General features: G+C 46.4%; 1 protein-coding gene across 6 annotated transcripts in view; it reads left to right on the forward strand.

Moving 5' to 3' along the window:
- Positions 1–19091, forward strand: part of Mtus2 (microtubule associated scaffold protein 2) — a 394770-nt gene extending 375679 nt beyond the window's left edge. For 4 of the 6 annotated variants that reach the window (XM_026388390.2, XM_026388389.2, XM_077795145.1 and 1 more), the window contains 6 exons: positions 7226–7331; positions 11066–11139; positions 14277–14375; positions 15391–15510; positions 16950–17047; positions 18871–19091. In XM_026388390.2, the coding sequence (XP_026244175.2) occupies positions 7226–7331; positions 11066–11139; positions 14277–14375; positions 15391–15510; positions 16950–17047; positions 18871–19084 (711 nt within the window). In that variant the 3' untranslated portion in view covers positions 19085–19091. Of the gene's footprint in view, positions 1–7225; positions 7332–11065; positions 11140–14276; positions 14376–15390; positions 15511–16949; positions 17048–18870 lie in introns of those variants that run through there. The other 2 variants (XM_077795146.1, XM_026388392.1) reach the window with 2 other exon arrangements.
- The last annotated feature ends 836 nt before the right edge of the window (positions 19092–19927 follow it).

Raw genomic sequence — 19927 nt, forward strand, 5'->3', positions numbered from 1 at the left:
TGCATATTCTGTGCGGGCAGAGATGATAACAGGCAAATGCATATTTAGCCCTGGTTTGCTTTTAACTCTTTATATACAGCAGCTCATGGAATCCTCACCATCACCCTACCTGGTAGGGACTATAGTTAGCCCCATTTTGCAGGTGAAATAACTGGGTCCCTGCAGCTAAGTTAATAAGCTGTTGGGATTCAGAGCTGTCCCTAGGAAAGCCACAGTGGAATTCTGACTGACTCCAGAGTCCATGCTGCCAATCACTAACTTAGAATGGTCTGCCAGGTTTTCTCTAGATCTCCACACCTGGAACTGTGCCTGTCAAAAGTAGGCACAGAACGTGTGCTTGTGGAATGAAATAATGAGCTCCAGGAGTTAGCCTTAGCCCGGCTATCTGTCTGGACAGGGAAATTCATCCATAGAATAATGAGGGAGTGATTCCTCGGGGGCCTGTCAATGTGAAAAGTGGGCAGGAGCCAGATGTGCCCACCCCACAGCCATTACTGCCAAGAGCGCTGATGAGAGAGACAAGTGGAACCCAGACTCCAACAGATCTCCCTCCGCAAAAACTGCACGGTGATTTTCTCTTCTTTCACGTTCCCAAGCTCAGACACCTTGAGACCCACCTTCTAATTGGTGATTATTTTATGTGTTCTGCTCATCATACACCCAAGGAAACTGACATTCATGAAGATGCCCTTTAAATCTCAGTGACACTCAGGGTAGTGCTTCATGGCCCTTCATTATCATGAACTTTGCAGCTGTCTTCCAAGGTCACTTCCAAATAGACAGCCCAGATGGCAATACCATGCACCACCTCCTGCTGCCCCAGAGGCTTGGGAATGCTGGGAAGCATAGGAGAAGTATTAGAATAATAGTAAGTACCATTACTGTAAAAAAGAATCTCTTGCTTCACAGTATCTTTTAGATATAGCAAGCATCTCAGGTTAGTCATTCTCCTTTTCTAGAGGCCAGTGAAATACAGCAGCACCTCCCTGCTTGAGGTATTTAGACTTAAGTCTAGGACATAGAAGAGGTCGAAGCTTAAGTTACCTGCTGATGCTAAAAGTGGAAACTGAAGCCTTGGCATCTTGCTGCTCAAGCTGTCTGAGTGCAACTGCTGGACGTAGACTGAGCACCTGCTACAGTCCCTGATCTCACCTCTTTCATGGCTCCTTGGTGTAAATGGAGGCCTCAAACCTGTTGCAAATATCAGCTTGTCCTGTGTCTCCATCCCTGGGCTATTCATCTCACTGTTAAACAGAGAATGTGTTTGTAACTGTGTTTCCCAAAAGCTTCTGATCCATAGGTCTGGGGCCGTTGAGAAGATGCCAAAAGTTGGAGGTAGGCAGGAGGTGGTCAGCTGCAAGGGGAACCCCTGGGACGAGGGCTGGCATAGTGATGCCACATTGCCAGGGCCACTACCCAGTGAAACATTTTCCACCGGCAGAGGCAGCCTGGGGTCAGGTCCTCTCTATGCACACACCAAGACCTGTTCATTAAGCTGGGTTTCAACAACCTTTTGGAGATTTCAAACTGGAAGGAATTGAAAGGAAAAAAAAGCCCTTCACTTCTGCATTTGAGAATGAGTTGCATTAGCTACCTATGTCTATTTTAAAAGTGCTCAGTCTTATGGGGGCACTGGTTCTATTCTACTTGATCCTTTATGAGAGTTAAAACCATTTATTTACTTATTCTCCTATGCAAAAAGTATTTGAGTGCCCACTGTATGCAGAACACCATGACAGGGTTTAGCAAGAGATACAAAGATTCATAAAATGTGAGCTTGCTTATTTCATAGGGGCATTTCAAGGACAAGTACCCAAGGAACAGTGGGATAGGGTGAAGAACACAGGTGATATGTTCAGGCATGGACAGTTGACGGTCCACTCTGAGGACAAGGGGAAGTGGATGGTGGAAACACCACCTGCATGCTCTATGAGTGAGGGAAACCTCCCAACAGGGACCCAGAGCCTGGGGGAAACAGTGATTCAAGTCTATGAATGATTTAAGCCCCTGGTTCTGCTCTTCCTGCCAAATGGCTGTTTCTATGATCTTCAGCTTCTGCAGAAGAACATTCAAGAGGAGAGGAAGAAGAGGAAATGCACATCAGCTCAAGACTTGGATTTCCAGGCAGATTAAATGCTCATTGGTCCCGTGGGAGGGGAGACCCAGTGGATAACTGAGGTGGAGACTCAGTCACTCCAGGCTGGACTCTCCACCTTGGATCTTCCTTCTCACGGACAATCACATGTGGCAATGCTGACCCCATGGATAATGGCATCTCTGTCCTTCTGGAGCCTTTAAAAATCAGGTTACCCAGTCTGGCCTCTCCACAAAATCCAGTGTCCCTAAGGCCAGTAGCACAGGGCAGGGGCCTGCCTCAGTTCCAACCTGTAGGATTTTCTGAGGCTTTGGAATTTACTGATGTTGGGACTTGCTCACCAAGGCAGGCTGACCTCTGGCTTCACCATAGGATCTCTCCACGACAAAAGCAGCCGAATCTCCTCCTAGCTTAGCCATCCACTATCTCAAGGGGCAAGTACTGTCTCCCTGGCCAGGGTCTCTGCTCTGGAGACACATGGAAATCAGCTGAATGACTTGAAGAACATTCATACCCTTTGAATTGGACTTGCTGCCTGGGGTCTCACTGGGGGCTGCTTTGGATCCCCAGGAGATTTCCTGTGTACAGTGGCATTTGTTCTGAGAAGAACAGATCTTCTTCCTCAGCCTAGCATGTGTTAGTTAGGGGCCTGACCATTTGGGCAGAGATGGGGCAGGACCTTGTATCTTGGCTTTTTAAATTGACTTTAAATATATGACGGGGATTTTACTTTATTTTTTGGTACTGGGGATTGAATTCTACCATTGAGCTACACCCCAGTTGTTTTTATTTCTTATTTTGAGACAGAGTCTCACTAAAGTTGCTAAGGATGGCTTCGAACTTTCGATCTTCCCCTCAGCCTCCTAAATCACTGGGATTACATATGTGATCCACCACACCTGGCTTAGAACTCTAAAGTCTGGTGGTAAAGGTGTTTAATTAAAATCAGATAGAATGGGTTCTATAGCAACAGAGGCCACAATGCCACAGATTCCCATTCTCGAAGCATGCAAACCAGATTTTCACTGTAAACACGTGTGTTTTCTCTTTTTGCACCACACATTGTCACTTCTCCACCCAGCTTCTGGTGCTCCATACTGGGCCACCTTTAGTTGTTCTCCAGAGCCTGGTATTCAAGAATGAAACTCGTGACATTTGCCTGTCCCCCAGGACCCTTGGACAGTTTGTCTTCTATTGCAAGCTGCCCCAAGGCACTCGCTTTGGGGACTGCTTGTTCCTGGATGCACTGTGGAGTTTGCAAAGATTCCTTCTCCTTGAGAAGGGCTCATCCTTTGGAGTTGAAATTTGCTTCATCTCAAATCCAGGACATCTGTCCTACCCTTTCTTAATTAAATCATCCTTTTAGACTAAATGGCAGGAACAGCATCCCTATGATTCCTCTGAACGCAGACACCACTTTGTCTATCATGTTGCATTATGGTCTCCTTAACCCGCCTGTCCAGCAGGCTCCCAGCTGCCGTGCAGAGGAAACCACATTCTCTATAATCAAATAGAATGAGATCCCAGGGGGCCTCACTTCCCCAGCATCCAGCACTAGAGCTCCCTGTGCTAGGAGGAGGCTCTGCAGGGGAGATGGAACCTCTGTAGACACCTGCCCATGGGGTGGGCTGTAGAGAGGGCAAAAGGCAGAGGGATAGAGTGGGACTGGGAGCCTCCGCATGGCTAGCCACCTGCTCTGAGCTGATGATAGCAGGGAAAGAGTGAAGGAGGGTCTTCTAGTAATCAGGCAAAGGAAAGTCATCAGCAGAGCACCAGAGAAAGTAGGCATAAGCCAGCGTCCTCTGTCTCCTCCAGTATGAGACATGTCTGGGAGGAGGACCAGTGGGAGTTTAATCTGGTTTTGTTTAGTAATAAAAGCCCAGATAATATAGAGCACGTGCTTCTTTATTTGAAATGTAAGTCTTCTCTAAGTGAATTGCCAAAGTCCCAGATAATTAAATTTTGCAAATGGCTAAATGAAGTAAACTGCACAGGGTGGCTTTCCAACCCTTGGCTCTATTTTAACCAGCCCAGCTGAATAGCAAGGGGCAGGGGGAATGGAGTCACGTCACAGGGAATAGCTGGTTTTCAGAACAAGCAGGGCTATTTGATGGGAAAATTGACAGACTCCTACAGGGCGCAGTCCAGAGCGCCATCTTTGTGGAGGAAAGCAGAAGGTGGGCCAGCAGTGGTTTAATGGGGGCTGTACCAACTGTTCTAACTAAAAGAGAAGGATGCTTCAGTCAGAGGAAGCTTGCTGTAGGCTGGCAATGGTTGAGTGCCTTTGTCTCTGTTCCCCTGATTTACAATGTGTAGGTCATCTTGTGTTTCCGTTGGCCCACTTCTCTAAATCTGCTCAAATACCTTCAGAGGGTTTCAGGGTCTTCTCACACGGGGACTCTTACTGGCTGCTTCATAACTGTGAGCCGGTCATCTAGAAGAGAACCAGGAGGGGCTGGGGCTGTAGCAGAGCACTTGCTGCCCTCCTGTGAGGCACTGGGTTCAATCCTCGGCACCACATAAAAATAAACAAATGAAATAAAAGCATGCTGTCTCTCTGCAACTATAAAAAAATTAAAATTAAAAGAAAGAAAGAAAGAAAGAAAGAAAGAAAGAAAGAAAGAAAGAAAGAAAGAAAGAAAGAAAGAAAGAAAGAAAGAAAGAAAGAAAAGAACCAGGAGCCATAGGAAGAGAAGTCAAAGTGATTTAAACCATGGAAGGAGAGGGGATAGCCCATAGTAGATAGCATCTCTTCCTCGTTGAGGGAACGTTCCTTAAAAACCATAAACATTCCTTTAAAAGGTGCATAAAAATTGCCGAAGAGCGAGGATTATTGTGTTTGACTTTGGGCTCACAGGATGTCACTGGTTTCCCTCCAAATATACTGGTCATCCCTCTAATTCCATATGGACTTTTAGACTTAGGCGATCAGTATTTCATTCATAAAAGCACCTCCTAGCGTCAGCATTGGGTATATCATGCCCTTACACCATCCTAATATGTTGGATGGGGATTTCCATCACAACTCAATCAAAGACGCGTCTTCCAACAAACCATAAAGGCATTCATTTTAGTCACAAACAGAATGTGGTATTGCCAAGTGGGACATGTCCACCTCCAAGGACACATGGATTCTTCTGGAACTTAGTCCTTCCGTCTTTCTGAAACCTGGTGGTTTACGTAAAAGCTCAGTGACTTGGAATCATAGTGAGAACCAATGAAAGATTTTTCATTTATATACTGAACTCTGTAACATCTCCAGATAATGTGTGGGTACTTGTTTCTAAAGAGAGGAGAATATACTGTGTGTTTAACTGACATCTGTAATTGAGCAGAAAGAAATGATATTTCCTTGTCCTTTTATTTAACCATTGATTTATTTTTCCAACAGGCTGAAAGGCTTTGGACAAAGATTCCATTAAAACCTCATATAAACAGGAATTGGACAATTAAATACCATTGTAATCAGCCTTTCTGCTGAGTGGATTCATAGCTCTGAGCCTCAAGTAAAATATTGTTTAATCAAGAATGTCCAATAAATAAGAGTGAATTGTGGCGTAACAAGTTCATTTTCACGATGAGATATAGCTTTCCTAGGTAATTCTGTGGGTTCCATTATTGCTTTTATCCAATGATTATTCCCATTTTAGAGAATAAAAATCTCATTTACCTTAAGAGGAAAGTCAGGAAATTTTTCCCATAAAATTATATGATCCACAATGGGAATCTAGCCATTTTTAAATGAAAATTCTCTCATGGGTTGGTAAGCAGGCTTTCCTTCTTGTAAAGAGCCCTTCCTCCTTTTAGATCACAGAAGAAATTATAAGAATTATCCCCCAGAGAAATGAGATTCTTGCAGAGGTGGCTGAATATTACCAGAGAGAAGCAATGGGTTCCTAATCAGTCCACCTAAGTGCTTCAGGACCCAGACACATTGTCTGATTCTGGTTTTCAAATGGCAGGTTTTCATACATTCCTAGGTCATGAAATAAGTTTAATGGCTTTTAACTAGCATTCTGTAAAATAGAATAAAAGTTTTAAAACCAAATTATTGTAAGTTCCAGGAGAAGTATTATCTTATGACAGTTTGGTTTCATATATGGAGTCGTGCATGCATGTATGTACATGTGTGCTGTGTTGCAGTCCGTGGTGGAATTTTTTTTTTTTTGCAGTGGGTCACTCTCAAAAAATTTAGATGAACATCATATGGTATGCTATGTCCAGGAGAGATTTGCTATCCTAGGGAGAGGTTGTTTTATGCCATTACTCCAGTAAGTCTTACATTTGAAGTTAAACAAAACCATACCCATGATTAAGAAACACAACATCAGTGAACATGATAGGCAAGATGATGGGTAGGAATTGGTGGGGTAGAAGAAACAGGAAATGTGAAAATCAAAAGTCCTGACTGCCTGCACATTGTCACCTGGGGAGAGGGGACAAGCTTATGTTTAGGAACTTGCAAACACATGTAAGTCTGTTGGCCTCATCTAGGCATTGATGAAGGGATCTAAATGTTACTTGTTGGTCTGGCTTGGGTAGAGGCCACAGTGGTGTGTTTGAGAGAACTTCACCTTGGGGGTCAGGCAGACCTGGACCCTGCTGTGAGCTCCGCCATTCACTAGCCTTGGGCAAAATATTTTATACCTCTCTAAGCCTCTGGTTCCTCATCTGTAAAAAGTGCATTAAAATATTGATTTATAAAGTTGCTCTGAGGGTTAAGTGGAATAACCCAAGTCAAGTAGCTTAGTAAATGTTCCTTCCCTCCATTTTGAAGGGAGGATGCTTTTCTTTTCTTTTTCCATCCTTATCTCATAGAGTGGAGCAAAAGGAAGGGATAGGAGTGGGAAGAGAAACCAGACTAGGGCTCTGAAGAAGTGGATGAGGTAGCCATCACCAAGTGGAGCCGCCATCTTTCTTCCAACCGCCAGATTATAGCAGTGACTCCCCCATGACTCTGGGAACTGCCACATCTCCAGCAAATCCTGACTCTCCCTTGGCACCAGGCTGAGGGTGACTGTCACCTGATGTCCAGGGCCACTGGCCTTTTCTTCTCCTTGAATCGAACCTCTGCTCACCTCCCAACCACTGCCCACCTCCCTGGTAACCAGTATTGTGACTCCTCTTCAGGTGGAAGATATCACCGCCAGCCATGAGGCTGCTCTTCTGGAGATGGAAAATAACCACACGGTTGCCATCGCGATTCTGCAGGATGACCATGACCACAAAGTCCAAGGTACCTACCAGCCTTGTATGCAGCAGAGAGCGGGGAGCTGTGCAAGCCAAGCAAGAGCCCTTCTCTCCTTCTTCTTCTTCCTGGTGCATCCTTTGTGTTGGTTCCTGTAAAAAGAGGAAATAGAAATGAAGGATTCAGGTAGGGGTGGGGATGTCCACCAGTGGTAGAGCACTTGCCTAGCATGCATGATGCTCTGGGTTTGATCGCTAGCACTGGGCGGGGGGATGGGGGGGTGGAGGATGTAGGTAATTTCTCTATTCCAGAGCAGATTTTCTTAACCTTGCCTAAATACTGAAATCCCCTGGGGAGCTATAACAAAAACACATGTCAGCTTTGTTCCCACACCCAGGAACCTGATTTAGTTGTTCTGGGTTGTGGCAAGGGCGTCAGGATGTCTTATGGTTCCTTAGGTGAGTCTAATATGAAGCCTGACTTGAGGACCACTCTTCTGAAGCAGGCAAAGAAATCCTGGGCTTCCTCGTGTGATGTGGTCTTATAAAACCAAGTGGAAATGCCAATGAGGGTGCACTTTTCCCACACGTGTGGCGAATCTCAGGACCATCTCCTGAGTTTGTCCTCCTTGTCCCTATCCACCATATAGATAAGTTGAGTCCCCAGATCTTTATTTCAACATTTTTGCAAATGAATTATCTTTGTGTTGTGGTTTGGTTGTGGCTTATTTGTGTGATAGAGGCTTGGTCCCCAGTGTAGCAATAGAAGGGATAATAGAATCTTGAAGAGGTGGCACCTCGTGAGAGGTCCTTAGATCATTGGAGATGCGCCTGCAGAAGGGATTGTGGGGCCCCAGTCACCCTGATTTTTCTGTTCGATGAGGTGATCTCCTTCTTCTGGTACTCTGTGTTAGTCCAACTTTCTGTCACTATAACAAACTACCTGAAATAATTAACTTAAAGAGAGAGAAGTTTTGTTTCAGGTCAGAGTTTTAAAGGTGGCAATCCAGATCAATTAGCCTCATTTTTGGGTGCCTGTGGTGAGGCAGTCCATCATGGGAGTGTGTGGCAGAGCAAAATCACTTGCCTCATGGCCAGGAAGCAAAGGAGAAGGAGAAGAGGGCAAGCGTCTCCCAATCTCCTTGTAGGACATATCCCCAATATCTAAAGACCTCTGACTGGGCCCTACTTTTTAAAGATTTAGCCACCACCAGCCTGGTGACTAAGCATTTAACACATGGATCTTTAGGGGACACTCAAGATGCTATAGCATTCTCCCACCATGAGTCCTGCACTAGATCTGAGCTGATGTTAGCCCCTTGCCCTTAAATCTTCTGAACTGAGAGTCACAGAAAACTTTCTTTTTCTTTATAAAAGAAACCTGCCTCAGGTATTTCATTAGAGTAACAAAAAACAGATGAATGTAATTTGGATAAGGTTTTATGCAAGCCATAAAAACAACATTAGTAGATTCTACTTGGATTTTCCTTTGGGAAATAAGAAGCTTTTTACACTTTCAAATGCATTTATATTAATATATGCAACTTACGTTTTTTTAATTTCCCTGTCTTTTAATTTTTCCCTCAGTAGAGCTGGTTGTTAAAAGTATATATTAAAAACAATGAAATTTAACAATGGATTAATAATGTTTTTAAAATCTGAGAATGAACACCAGAAGTTTTTATTATTAACATATTCTTAGTAAACAACAAAACCCACAGTGCAGTAATCCATTTCGTGTTATTACCTCCCTCAAGTGCCAGCCCCACCACCTCTGGGAACTATTAGTAAGTGAAAAAGTCCACGCTGGAGGCAAGAAAGAATTATTTTCCGAGAACTAGTTAAATATATTACCTGTGTCCTTGGAGTACTAGTCCCTATGGTTGACTGTACATTAGAACAACTTGGAGAGTTAAAACAAACAACACATCCAATCCCCTCAGAGATTCCAATGTAATTGCTATTAGGTTCCGCATCAGGATTTCCTAAAACTCCTCAGGTGATTCTAACAGGCAGCAAGATTTGAGAACCATTGTTCTAGAGCACAGTGTTTACATAGGACAGATTGTCGTGAAATAAAGAACTACATTATGGGAACACATATTATGTAAGAAGCAATGTTTGGGTCATCTTCAGAGTAGATGCTGGATTTCCCTTTCCCCTGGGGTTTTAGGGTCATCTGAAAATGTCCATCATCGCACCATAGAAACCTGATCTCAGGAAAGGAAATCCGAATGCAAATGGTGTGCTAATCGATGATATTATGTTGTCTTTTGTTTGTGGATTTCACATAAATAAACCTGGTAGATTTTTTTCTCACAAATGAAGTCTTATTTAAACATCACATCCAAGGCCTTTGAATTATCTAATGTGAAGACAATGAGGGTATATATAATAAGAGCTAAAATAATCATTATTATGCTTAGAATGATGCCCTCAATGCCTCTTTTTTAAATTTTAATTTATTATATATGACACCAGAATGCATTACAATTCATACTACACATACACATTACAGATTATTCATATGCAATTTTTCATCTCTCTGGTTGTACACCAAGTAGAGCCTCAATGACTCTTAAAACTAATCATTTACACAAAAGCAGGGAGACCAGAAGGCTACTTGGTTTTATGTCAGAGAAATCAGCATAAACTCTTTTTTTTCCCCCTAAATGCAAATTTCAGCTATGGCAACTGGATTTCTTAGCAACCCTTACAGAACTAGTTAAAAGATTTGGATCAATGGAAACCACAGAGTTTTTCCTAATTGCAGTTCGTGCCAGCCAAAATGGTAATTGCTGGTCTCCAGTACTCACCTATTCTAAGCATATGATCCGGTCTGATTAATGACCTTTCCTCTCTCTTGTTATTAACATGAAAACAAATTGCTTGTATAGCCAGAATGAAATGGGCTTCACCCAGCTAATAAGACTCTTCCCATCTGGAGGAAAATAGAATCCATTTGCTTAATAACTCCTACATGACATTTCTTTCTGCCTAACTTGCAAATTACTTCTGGGATGACACATTTCATGGAACAGAATTGCTGCAAACCCTCCAAGAGGAACCAGTTTGATTAGTCTTTCATTCTGACCAAGTACTTCACACTGGATCTTGGCTCAAGCAAATTCTCAGGGTCTGTAGTTCTGAGTATGGCCCAGAGGCCACCAAAGGGTCCTTGTAGACCCAGTACAGGTCCCATCCACGCCGTGCATTCTCCAGCAAGGCTGGCAGGACAGCTATTCTGCAGGACCACTGTCCTTGGAAAGCTCCTTCCCCAGGCCCCAGAAATGTGATGGGGAGAAAATGGGCATCTAATGTGAAGTACCCAGTTGTTTTACCATTAGGAAAAGTGAAAGGATTGATGAGCACTGGCAACAAAGGATCTGACCTGGCCCGGCTGGTTGTGCCACAGGATGCAGACAGGGTGTGCGTGTGTGCGTGTGCGTGTGTGTGTGTGTGTGTATACGTATGCACGTGTGTATGTGGACATGGATGTGGACCTGTGCGAGAGCACAAGTGCATACATGTGCTGTGCTCTGATTCCCCCTCTTTCCTCTCCCCCTTTCTTCTCTCCTGCCCCTCCTTCCTTCCTGCTCTATTTCTTTTACATTGCAACCTGGTCATCACCTACCAGCTGGAGTAACGGACTCTTTAGCCTTAAATCTGTTATATCCAGGATTTATTTATTTACCTAAAGTTATTTGGCCCGGAGCCTTGTTTTATCCTTTTCAAAAGAAAAACCAATGTAATAATTTGATATCAACAATGTCTTCACTCCAGAATTGATATCTACCCATGAACTTGAGAAAAAGGAATTAGAAGAAAATTTTGAAAAGCTGCGGCTGTCATTACAGGTTAGTGTTTCCTTGATCTTCTTAACTGACACCAACGCAGCAGGAGCAGCAGCTGCAGCATTTCTACTCACAAACATTTATCCAGCACCAACGAAATACTAGATCCTGATTTAAACACGAGAATATACAGCTAAATAAGACATATTCCCAGCCCTTTAGGAATTGGTGGTGAGAGAGCTGTGACACAAATAGTATCAGACAGCCACAAAAGGTAACACATAATTGCTCCAAATGAGGAGCACCGTCAGTGAGCGCCACAGAAGTGCTGTAGCTGGAGCCAGATGGGTAACTAAGCTGTGTTTGAAGAACAGGTGCATTCAAGGAAGAGAACGTTCTAGGCAGGGGCAGTGGTGCAAGGGGAGCTGCAAGGTTGATTCATGGATTACACTCTGGGTATTTTAAAAGGGACTTCAGTCACCTGGAGGTCGGCGAGATGAAAAATGCCCCTTCTGCCCCTTACTGCCTCCTAAAGAGAATGTCTCAAATGCCAGAGAAGCTGCCTGGCTTCCCGTGGGTCTCCAGGGGAACAGCAGGTCTCCCAGGTCACATGCACCTCCCTTCTACCTTCCAGAGGCCCAGGCCAGCTGCTTCTGTGAGAGGCCAGTGACAGTCCCAGCCCTAAGGAATTGCTGCCACGCAAGCAAGGGGCAGGGGCAGGGGCAGGGCAGTGGGTTAGGGGAACCAGTTTCATTTCCAAGTGTAGAAAGACTGACCATAAAAAGATTATTTTTCTAAATATTAGGGACACTTGTACCTAGAAATCACAGAAGATGATTCCCATAACTAATATATAAGCAGGAATTTTGCTTCTTCCATGTGGGGTCCCTTTTCCCTGGCAGTATACATTATATAGATGCTCCCCTGCCCAGAAAAGCAAAGCACCCAGGGTTGTGGAGATACCAGTGTCCCAGCTATGGAGTGCACTATTGGAAAACTTTAGGGGGTAGGGGTGTAGCTCAGTGATAGAGCTTGCCTCACATGCGCAGGGCCCTGGGTTCCATCCCCAGCAACACACACACACACACACACACACACACACACACACAAACATGCACAGGGACACAGTTTTGTTTCATCATTTCATCTTTCCTCTGCCACTAACATCAAATGGTCATAAATTCTGCATATTTTGGTCATAGCTCTTCCCTCAGCATAATCCATCTGAAGATGATTTAGTACAAGGTGTATGGAATAGCTACAGCCAACTTCCTCGGGCTACTGGCTGCTAGAGAAATAGCTAGTTTGGGCAGTTACAGATTTTGAGCTTTGGGTTTAAGACTTTTCTGGCCTGTCTTTACTAGCTTTGAGGTCTTTGACAATTACATAACTTCTGTAAATGTTAGTTTACTCTCGTGTGAAATGGGGATGACAGCGGTACCTCTCTCAACATGTGGGCAGATTAAGGGAAATAATGTGTGGAAAGTGAGTAGCACTACCTTGGCTTGTGCCAAGTGCTAATAAGTAGCAGCTCTTGCTATGACAATAGCTGCAACCGCTGTGACATTTATGATTATCATCACTATTGTTATCATGCCATCTGTTGACTTGTGAGTGGTCCATGCTGGGTAGGGCCACCAGCTGGGTCTTTGTGTCTCAGCCTGACATAAAGTAGCAAACCCAAGTTGAGAATCAGCCTGTCTTGTCTGATTACTGCAGCACTGTTCTGTCCCTGTGGGTCTGTTTTGAATAATGGTGAACAAGTCAGAAAAATCGGTTTGGTATTTTAGATCCATCCTGGGTGGTAATTGTCTGATGTTTGGCGTTTTAGTGATGAGGAAGAGGTGAAAGGAAATGCTTCCTTGGACAGCTCTGATGAGGTGTGGGGTGAGCCTCAGGTGGCCATGCAGACATTTTTATAGGCACATTCTGGAAGGCAGCCGCAGCAGCACAGTGGACCTGCGCTGAGCCCCGCAGGGCCGCCCTCAGTGGAGGCGATTTCCCTGCGCTTGTCAAGTGCATACAAACTCCCACTGACAACTCTATTGCCCTCATGTACGAGCATTTGCATTTAATGGTACCGTGGGGACTTTCTTCAAAAGGAAATGCAAGTAACTGGAAGAAAGAAAAAAGGAAAGAAAGAGGAAAAAGGAACCCGCCCAGGGATGTTTGCAAACCAGAGCATCTGCCAGGATGAAGGAAGGAAGCAGACCTTGACACTAGAGTCCCTGTGTGGAGTCACAGAATTTAAAGTGCCCTGCTCCTACTAGTTGGTGGCATGAGGCCGTTTCTCTTGCCAGAGCAGTTCATGGGAGACCCTAGTCCCTGTGCTTTAATAGTACAGAAATGGAGTCCTGGGGTGGAGGACTTTGGAATACTCAGCTGGAGTGAGCCAGAAGAATGAGGCATCATAAGAAAGTCACTGTCCAGCGTCCTTCACTCCTTGGTGATGAGGTCCACAGCTGAGGCTGGGTGGGGAGGGGTCAGTGTAGTTTCCTCTGCCCTGGGAGCTGGGGAAGGGGCTCAGTGACTCCTCAAACACACCTTTGTTCCTTCATTGTATACATAGAAAGCCGCCTGTGGCTGGCATGTGCTGGGGACTGGGAGTGTCACTCTAGTGGGGAGAAGGTAGGACATGCTGGGTGGCTCGGCTCATAGAGTGACTTCTACTGGGGACCTGCGACCCAGCCCTGAGCCCAGAAGGTCAGCTGGGGCCCAGAACTGAGGAGGGGATGAGAGGGAACGGGCAGAGGAAGGTGCCGGCACTGGGGAAGGTGGAATGTGAGGTCTAGAACCCGGTTGGCTCTGATGCTGTATGAGGAAGGTGCATTCGCCTTGAGGACAGTGGAAGTGCAGCTAGTGGGACGGCAGGTTCAGGTCTGCGCGCTACAAGAGCAGCCTGGCTGTGGCCTGCAGGCCAGAGAGCAACCAAGGAGTGCTGGGGTAAGGAAGGAGCCACCAAGGTGCCTGAGCCTGGGTGGAGGGAGCAGGAATGGCGGAGGTCATGGGTCCGGGGACATGAATAGGCTGAATTTGCTGATTGTTGATTTGGTAATTAGAGGTCTTGGCGGCGGTGGTGGGAGGGGTCTCAGGGCAGAGAAGGAGGCCTAGGAGGGTGCGAAGGTTTCCAGCTTCAGCTTTATAACTGAGAACAATGCTTTGCGACAGACTAACTGCACAGGGACGTTATTTACTTGCAGGACCAGGTGGACACACTGACCTTCCAGAGCCAGTCTCTGCGGGACCGAGCCCATCGCTTCGAGGAGGCTTTGAGGAAAAACACCGAAGAGCAGCTGGAGGTAGTCACTGCTGTCCAGGCTCCCAGCACCTGGGAGGCCTGGTGTCCAGCCCAAGGATAAGGCTTCTGTGCTGATCTGCTGCCAAAGTGACAGCTGATCACGACCTCCTTGGGAGGCTTAAACAATGCCTGCCAGAGCCTGTCCCCTGAGACAGGCCACAGCTGTGTGCTTCTCCATCAACCTGTCATCTTTTACCAAATCCCAAAGCACCCCCCAGGCAGGGTCCCCAGGCTCCTGTGAGAGGAACAGTCTAGACACTCCACCCCAAGCCTCTTGAGGCTGGCCCCAGGACACCAGCTGAGGCATGAATCGAGGGAAGCTTTTTCCAGAAAACCTAGAAACCCCCTTCCCTCTAGTGTAGTGCTGACAGGAGAAATGCACAGCACCCAGTTAAGTCTGAACAAAGGTAGGTGATGTTTTGAAGATAAGTATCTCCCATGAAATACACTAGAATGTTTTTTCATGTTGTTTGTCTGAAATTCAGATTTTGCAGTTGTCCTGGGTTTTTATTGCTTGCCTCCCTGAACCCTGCTCTAACATGTCTTTTTCTTAAATGACTTTTCTGCTCTTTAAGCCACTTTGGTTTCTTCCCATGTATGAGGGCAAGACCTCGCCATGGGCTCACGTGGCATCCACAAGGTCCCCGGTTGCCTGGTGAATCAAGGTGTCTAGGAGCATGTTCAAAGGCAGCATTGGATTCTTTTTGCCCCATGAGTCTCCTTCTGGGGGTGGTGGCAGCATCCAGCCAATCTAGTATCCAGATTTTTTAGTGAACGATGGCCGTGTCTCACAGCTCCCCACCACCCAGAGCTGGGTTTGCATGAGAGTTCACAGCGAGAAGCTAGCAGGGCACCTTATCTGGGGAGGCTGTGAGCCTCCTGGCTCTCTGGCTGGTGCTGCAGCCGCCCACCAGAGAGCTTGTTACAGGCCACTTCTAGCTGGATTCACAGCCTAGGGTCATGCTAGGTTTTGCTGGGGACCCTGGCCAACAGCTCCTGGCTCTTTGCCCCTGTAGATTGCACTGGCCCCTTATCAGCACTTGGAGGAAGACATGAAGAGCCTGAGGCAGGTGTTAGAGATGAAGAATCAGCAGATACACCAGCAGGAAAAGAAGATTATTGAGCTGGAAAAGCTGGTGAGTTGGTGACTTGCTCGGGAGACAAACTGCTGTGATTTTCCTGCCGTTGTCATCGATGTCCTCAGCATTGACAGTGTTCAGCCAGACGTGCCCCTTCCCTGCCTATTGTTCACATGTGAGCAGGAAATTCCATAGCTGAGCCCAGAGGCCATTCTCTGGAGGCCCGGGGTTCTGATGAGGAGTCGCAGAGGTGGCCTGACTTTGTCCATCTCTGTGGCTTCCTCGTTGCCTGTCTCTTCTCTACTCTGGGTTTCCTGTGTAAGTGCCAGGTCCTCCCTCAGCCCTGAAGGATGTGTGACTGGTGAGCCAGCACGAAGGAGCATCTATCACGATGCTCAGTGTGCCCAGTGCCGTGCAATGCATTTGTTTTCCCACTCCTGCTGCTGCTGTGTGGCCTGGCTTGTGTGGGGACAACAGCCATCTTCCTCCTCCGGGCTGGGTTGTCTGCCCTGGGCCATGCACCAGCCATGGGGTTAGTCTGTCCTGAACCGTGTTCCTGCTCTCTGCAGGCAGGCACCACTTCTCATTTCAGAAATCTTTCCAGGCAAATGAATTGATTTGCTCACTTCCCTTCCTGGGAGCAAAGTTGAGGGTCAGGTGGGGTCCCTTGCTAAAGATTAGGGACAGAGGCCAGTCCTATGGCTGGGGTTCCCCAGCCCTCATCATGGGCAAGTGACAATTTTCTTGAAAGATTAACTACATGAACAGTGAACATGTCCATTCTTTCAAAATGTAATTTATTTCTGAATCATTCTAGAATGAAACTGCCCAAGACTAGGTCTCAGGCCCTGGGGGACACACTGACAGCAAAAATGTCACAAATCGTGGGGGAAATACAACCATGGGCTGGTGGGATTCTCTGATTATGTGCCAAGCGGATCTTGGGCTTCGTGTTCCTGGCTGCCCTTGACCCCAACAGGAAAAAAAAAAAAGACGTTCATATCGTTTGTACTTCCATGAATTCACAAGAGTCTCTATGGGATAGCGTGTGCCTACCTGGCCAGGGACACTGATGCAGTAGAGTTGACCCTTTGGGAAGAACTCTAAGACCCACTGGTCACATTAGGTCCTAGTGCTAGCCACCATTTGTATTTGACAATGACAGTAGCCTGGGACACTCACTCTAAGAAATATATTTACACAGAGCCCAGTACACATATATACATAATATATACAAAATAAAAAAATCTATATCCACAACACAGACAACAGTGCTTACTTTTACTACATATTCTGGCATTTTCTACTCTGTTTTATTTTATTTAAAACAAAAATGCTGATCACATCCCTCTAACCTGATTTTACAACCCACAAGTGCATTGTAAAGGGCAGTTTGCAAAATTCTGCTCTTGATAATTCTCCAGTGCCCAGAAGCAGCGGGTACTGGTTTATTGCATACCTTGCTGAAAATGTCTTATATACTGTCTCCATTATAGGCAGAAAAGAACATTATTCTGGAAGAAAAGATCCAAGTCCTCCAACAACAGAATGAAGACCTTAAAGCAAGGATTGACCAGAACACAGTTGTCACCAGGTAGGAGTCTGGGCTTACAGATCATGTCACCCTCAAAATGGCCTTTCCCTTAAGCATCTTCTCATCTAATTTGCCTTGCTCTGAGCTTCGAAGATTCCTTGTGTAGTCTTTTAGCATTTCCCATACGATCAGAAAAGACAAAACAAAACACGTAGCTGTGACCCTCTAGCCTAAAACCTGGAGGGGAAGCTGGGGAGCAATGCCCCCCCACCAAGAGAAATGAGAACAATTGGCAAAAGCAGGTGGCAGGGGCCACCACCAGCTCTGGGAGGTCAAGAGATTTGTTTCTGGAGGAGATTGAGAGAAAAGCAGCAGTAGAGTGTTCCCAGGCAGAAGAGAACCAACCATCGTACTCCTCCTGGCTTCCAGAATCTTCCCTTTCCATCTCAGTCCTGCCTGTCCCCGCAGGATCTGATCTGGGGAGCCCTGACTTACAAGGAAGGGGATGGGCTCCTCACTCCCATAGTGCAGATGGGCCGAGGCAGGATTTTGGCTTTGGGGCCTGCTGAGGCTCTTTCATCCACAGGACTGAGCCACCTTGGTGAGACTCAGGCCGGAAGCCTTGCCCACTCTACTGACCTGGGCTCCTTGGTGCACCCACAGTGTGTCCTCCTTTGCACATACACTTAGACAGGGCATGCTGTACAAACACCCCCACACACTCACATGTACACACACTGGGCACACTCACCTGCCCTCCTGCTCACACACACTCACACTCTACCCTCAGTCACACATTAACCTCACACCTACTCACACATGCTCTTGCACAAAGGCAGACACACACACACACAGCCATTGGCTCTGCAACTGAACCCCTGATGCTGCCTCTTGGTTCCCACCTCAGAGGCACACAAAAGACTGAAGGTAGGGTGCAGGTCATAGAGTCCTTGTCCTGTGGGTCCCCAAGCCCTAGGCTATAGGTGGGCTGTCTCATCTGCCTTCCTGCAGACACAGGCTGAGAGTGGGAGGAAGTGTCAGAGTGGCACTGGCCTCCAGGAATGTGCAAGTCACCCTCATCAGAAGAGCAAATGCAGGCTTTGTCCTAGAGGGCTTCTGTCTGTCCAACTCTCAGGTGCATATGTACTTTCCCCAGTCAGATCCTCAAAAGTGCTACCGATTTGTAAAACGTACAACAAACCAGCACCTCAGTCTTCATGACGGAAGGCACAAAAAGCATAATCGTATTTCATCCAGCATCCTTTATCAGCAAACACTGACCAAGCATCTATTATGTGCCATGGGCCATGGGGGAACCCAGGGAATCAACAAGCAGAGCCTTGGCCCCTGTCCTCTAAGGTTTCCCATCCAGCAGTGGACAGATACACAGACAGCTTCTGCAGCAGGGTGGACAGTTTCTATGGTGAAGGCTAGTGCCTGGGGTGGGAGACCAGGGCATGGCACCCCCAGCTGCCTGGAGGCCATCACCACCCTGTGCCATGGCCATGGTCAGTGTCCATCTCCATGAGGTTGACTCTCCGCCGAGCCTCTCAGCAGTACACCAGCACTGCCCCTGCCTCCCTCCTTTCTTCTTCAGTCTCTGCTATTTTCTGTGGGCACTGGGCAACCAGTATGTACCCCTAACCTTCCAGAAGCCCTGTGGGCAGATCAGGTGTTGGCAGAGAGGCTCCGGAAATGAATGAGTCAGGGAGACGGAAGTTAAGTTTCCACCAAAGTTCTTGGTCCCTGGGGCAGACCTGTCCTTGTTCCCCATGAAGGCGATGGCCTCCTCCTCTCCTTGCTCTCCACCCATCCCTGATCTCAGGTTCAGTGTCATTAGCTTCTTGCTGCCTAACTGTTTGTCACCTCCCTCCCCCATGCAGACAGCTGTCAGAGGAAAATGCTAATCTCCAGGAATACGTGGAGAAAGAGACCCAGGAGAAGAAGAGATTGAGCCGAACCAACGAAGAGCTGCTTTGGAAGCTTCAAACTGGGGACCCAACCAGCCCGATTAAACTCTCCCCCACATCCCCGGTTTACAGAGGCTCCTCATCCGGGCCCTCCTCCCCAGCCAGGGTCAGCACCACGCCCAGATGACGTCACCACGCAGCCTGCGGGAGCTCAGGCTTCTGTCCACCCGGGGGAGTGCTGACCATGTGCTGGCCAAGTGCCGGCGGCCGCCATGCGCGCATGCTCAGTAGCTGCATAATGCATCCTAGGCAGCATTCTCTTCTGACCCCTGTGTAAGACTGTCGTGGTGTTGGCGCTTAGGAAGGTGTAAACGGTAGAGTCTGGTGTGCAAAAACGTTTTACCATAGTTAGAGCCAAAAGACAACTCCAATTGTTCTTGAGTGATGAACTTTCACCGCAGAATTTCAGGTTAGTTTCAAATAGCTCAATTTTGAATATACATTGAATAATCATTGTGTACTGCACCGATATGTGTGTATATTTAGATATACGTATATACACATGCAGCGGTTCTGAATTGCATTTTTTATAACGTGATTTGCTGACATATTTTAGTGAAGGTCAGCAGTTTTCTAACTTGTGCCTAAGAATTATTGGGAAATGAAAATGCATTTCTATCCAGCTTCCTAGGGATATTTCTACCCAAAATAGAAAAAGGAAAAAAAAAAAAAGATACAGAGAAGAAGCGCCTTTTGATCTACCACCAAGTGGTACTCTAACACAAACACCAGCGATTTGTGAATGATAACTGCCTTTGGAACAACTGGCTTCATAGTCAACATGACGTGAGGTCACTACTATTCCATCTGCAAGTTTTAGTTACAAATCCTCCAGTCTGAGTCGATGAGGGATAACAGTGGGAAGCCCTAAGGGGGTTGAAATGTTTTGCCAGTGTTATTCATGACAGTGACTCATCGATACAGTCTTATGACACAAGTTTTGCTTTTTTTCCTAAATGGCATCTTGGAA

The sequence above is a fragment of the Urocitellus parryii genome, chromosome 2 (assembly GCF_045843805.1).
Source record: "Urocitellus parryii isolate mUroPar1 chromosome 2, mUroPar1.hap1, whole genome shotgun sequence".
Taxonomy (NCBI): domain Eukaryota; kingdom Metazoa; phylum Chordata; class Mammalia; order Rodentia; family Sciuridae; genus Urocitellus; species Urocitellus parryii.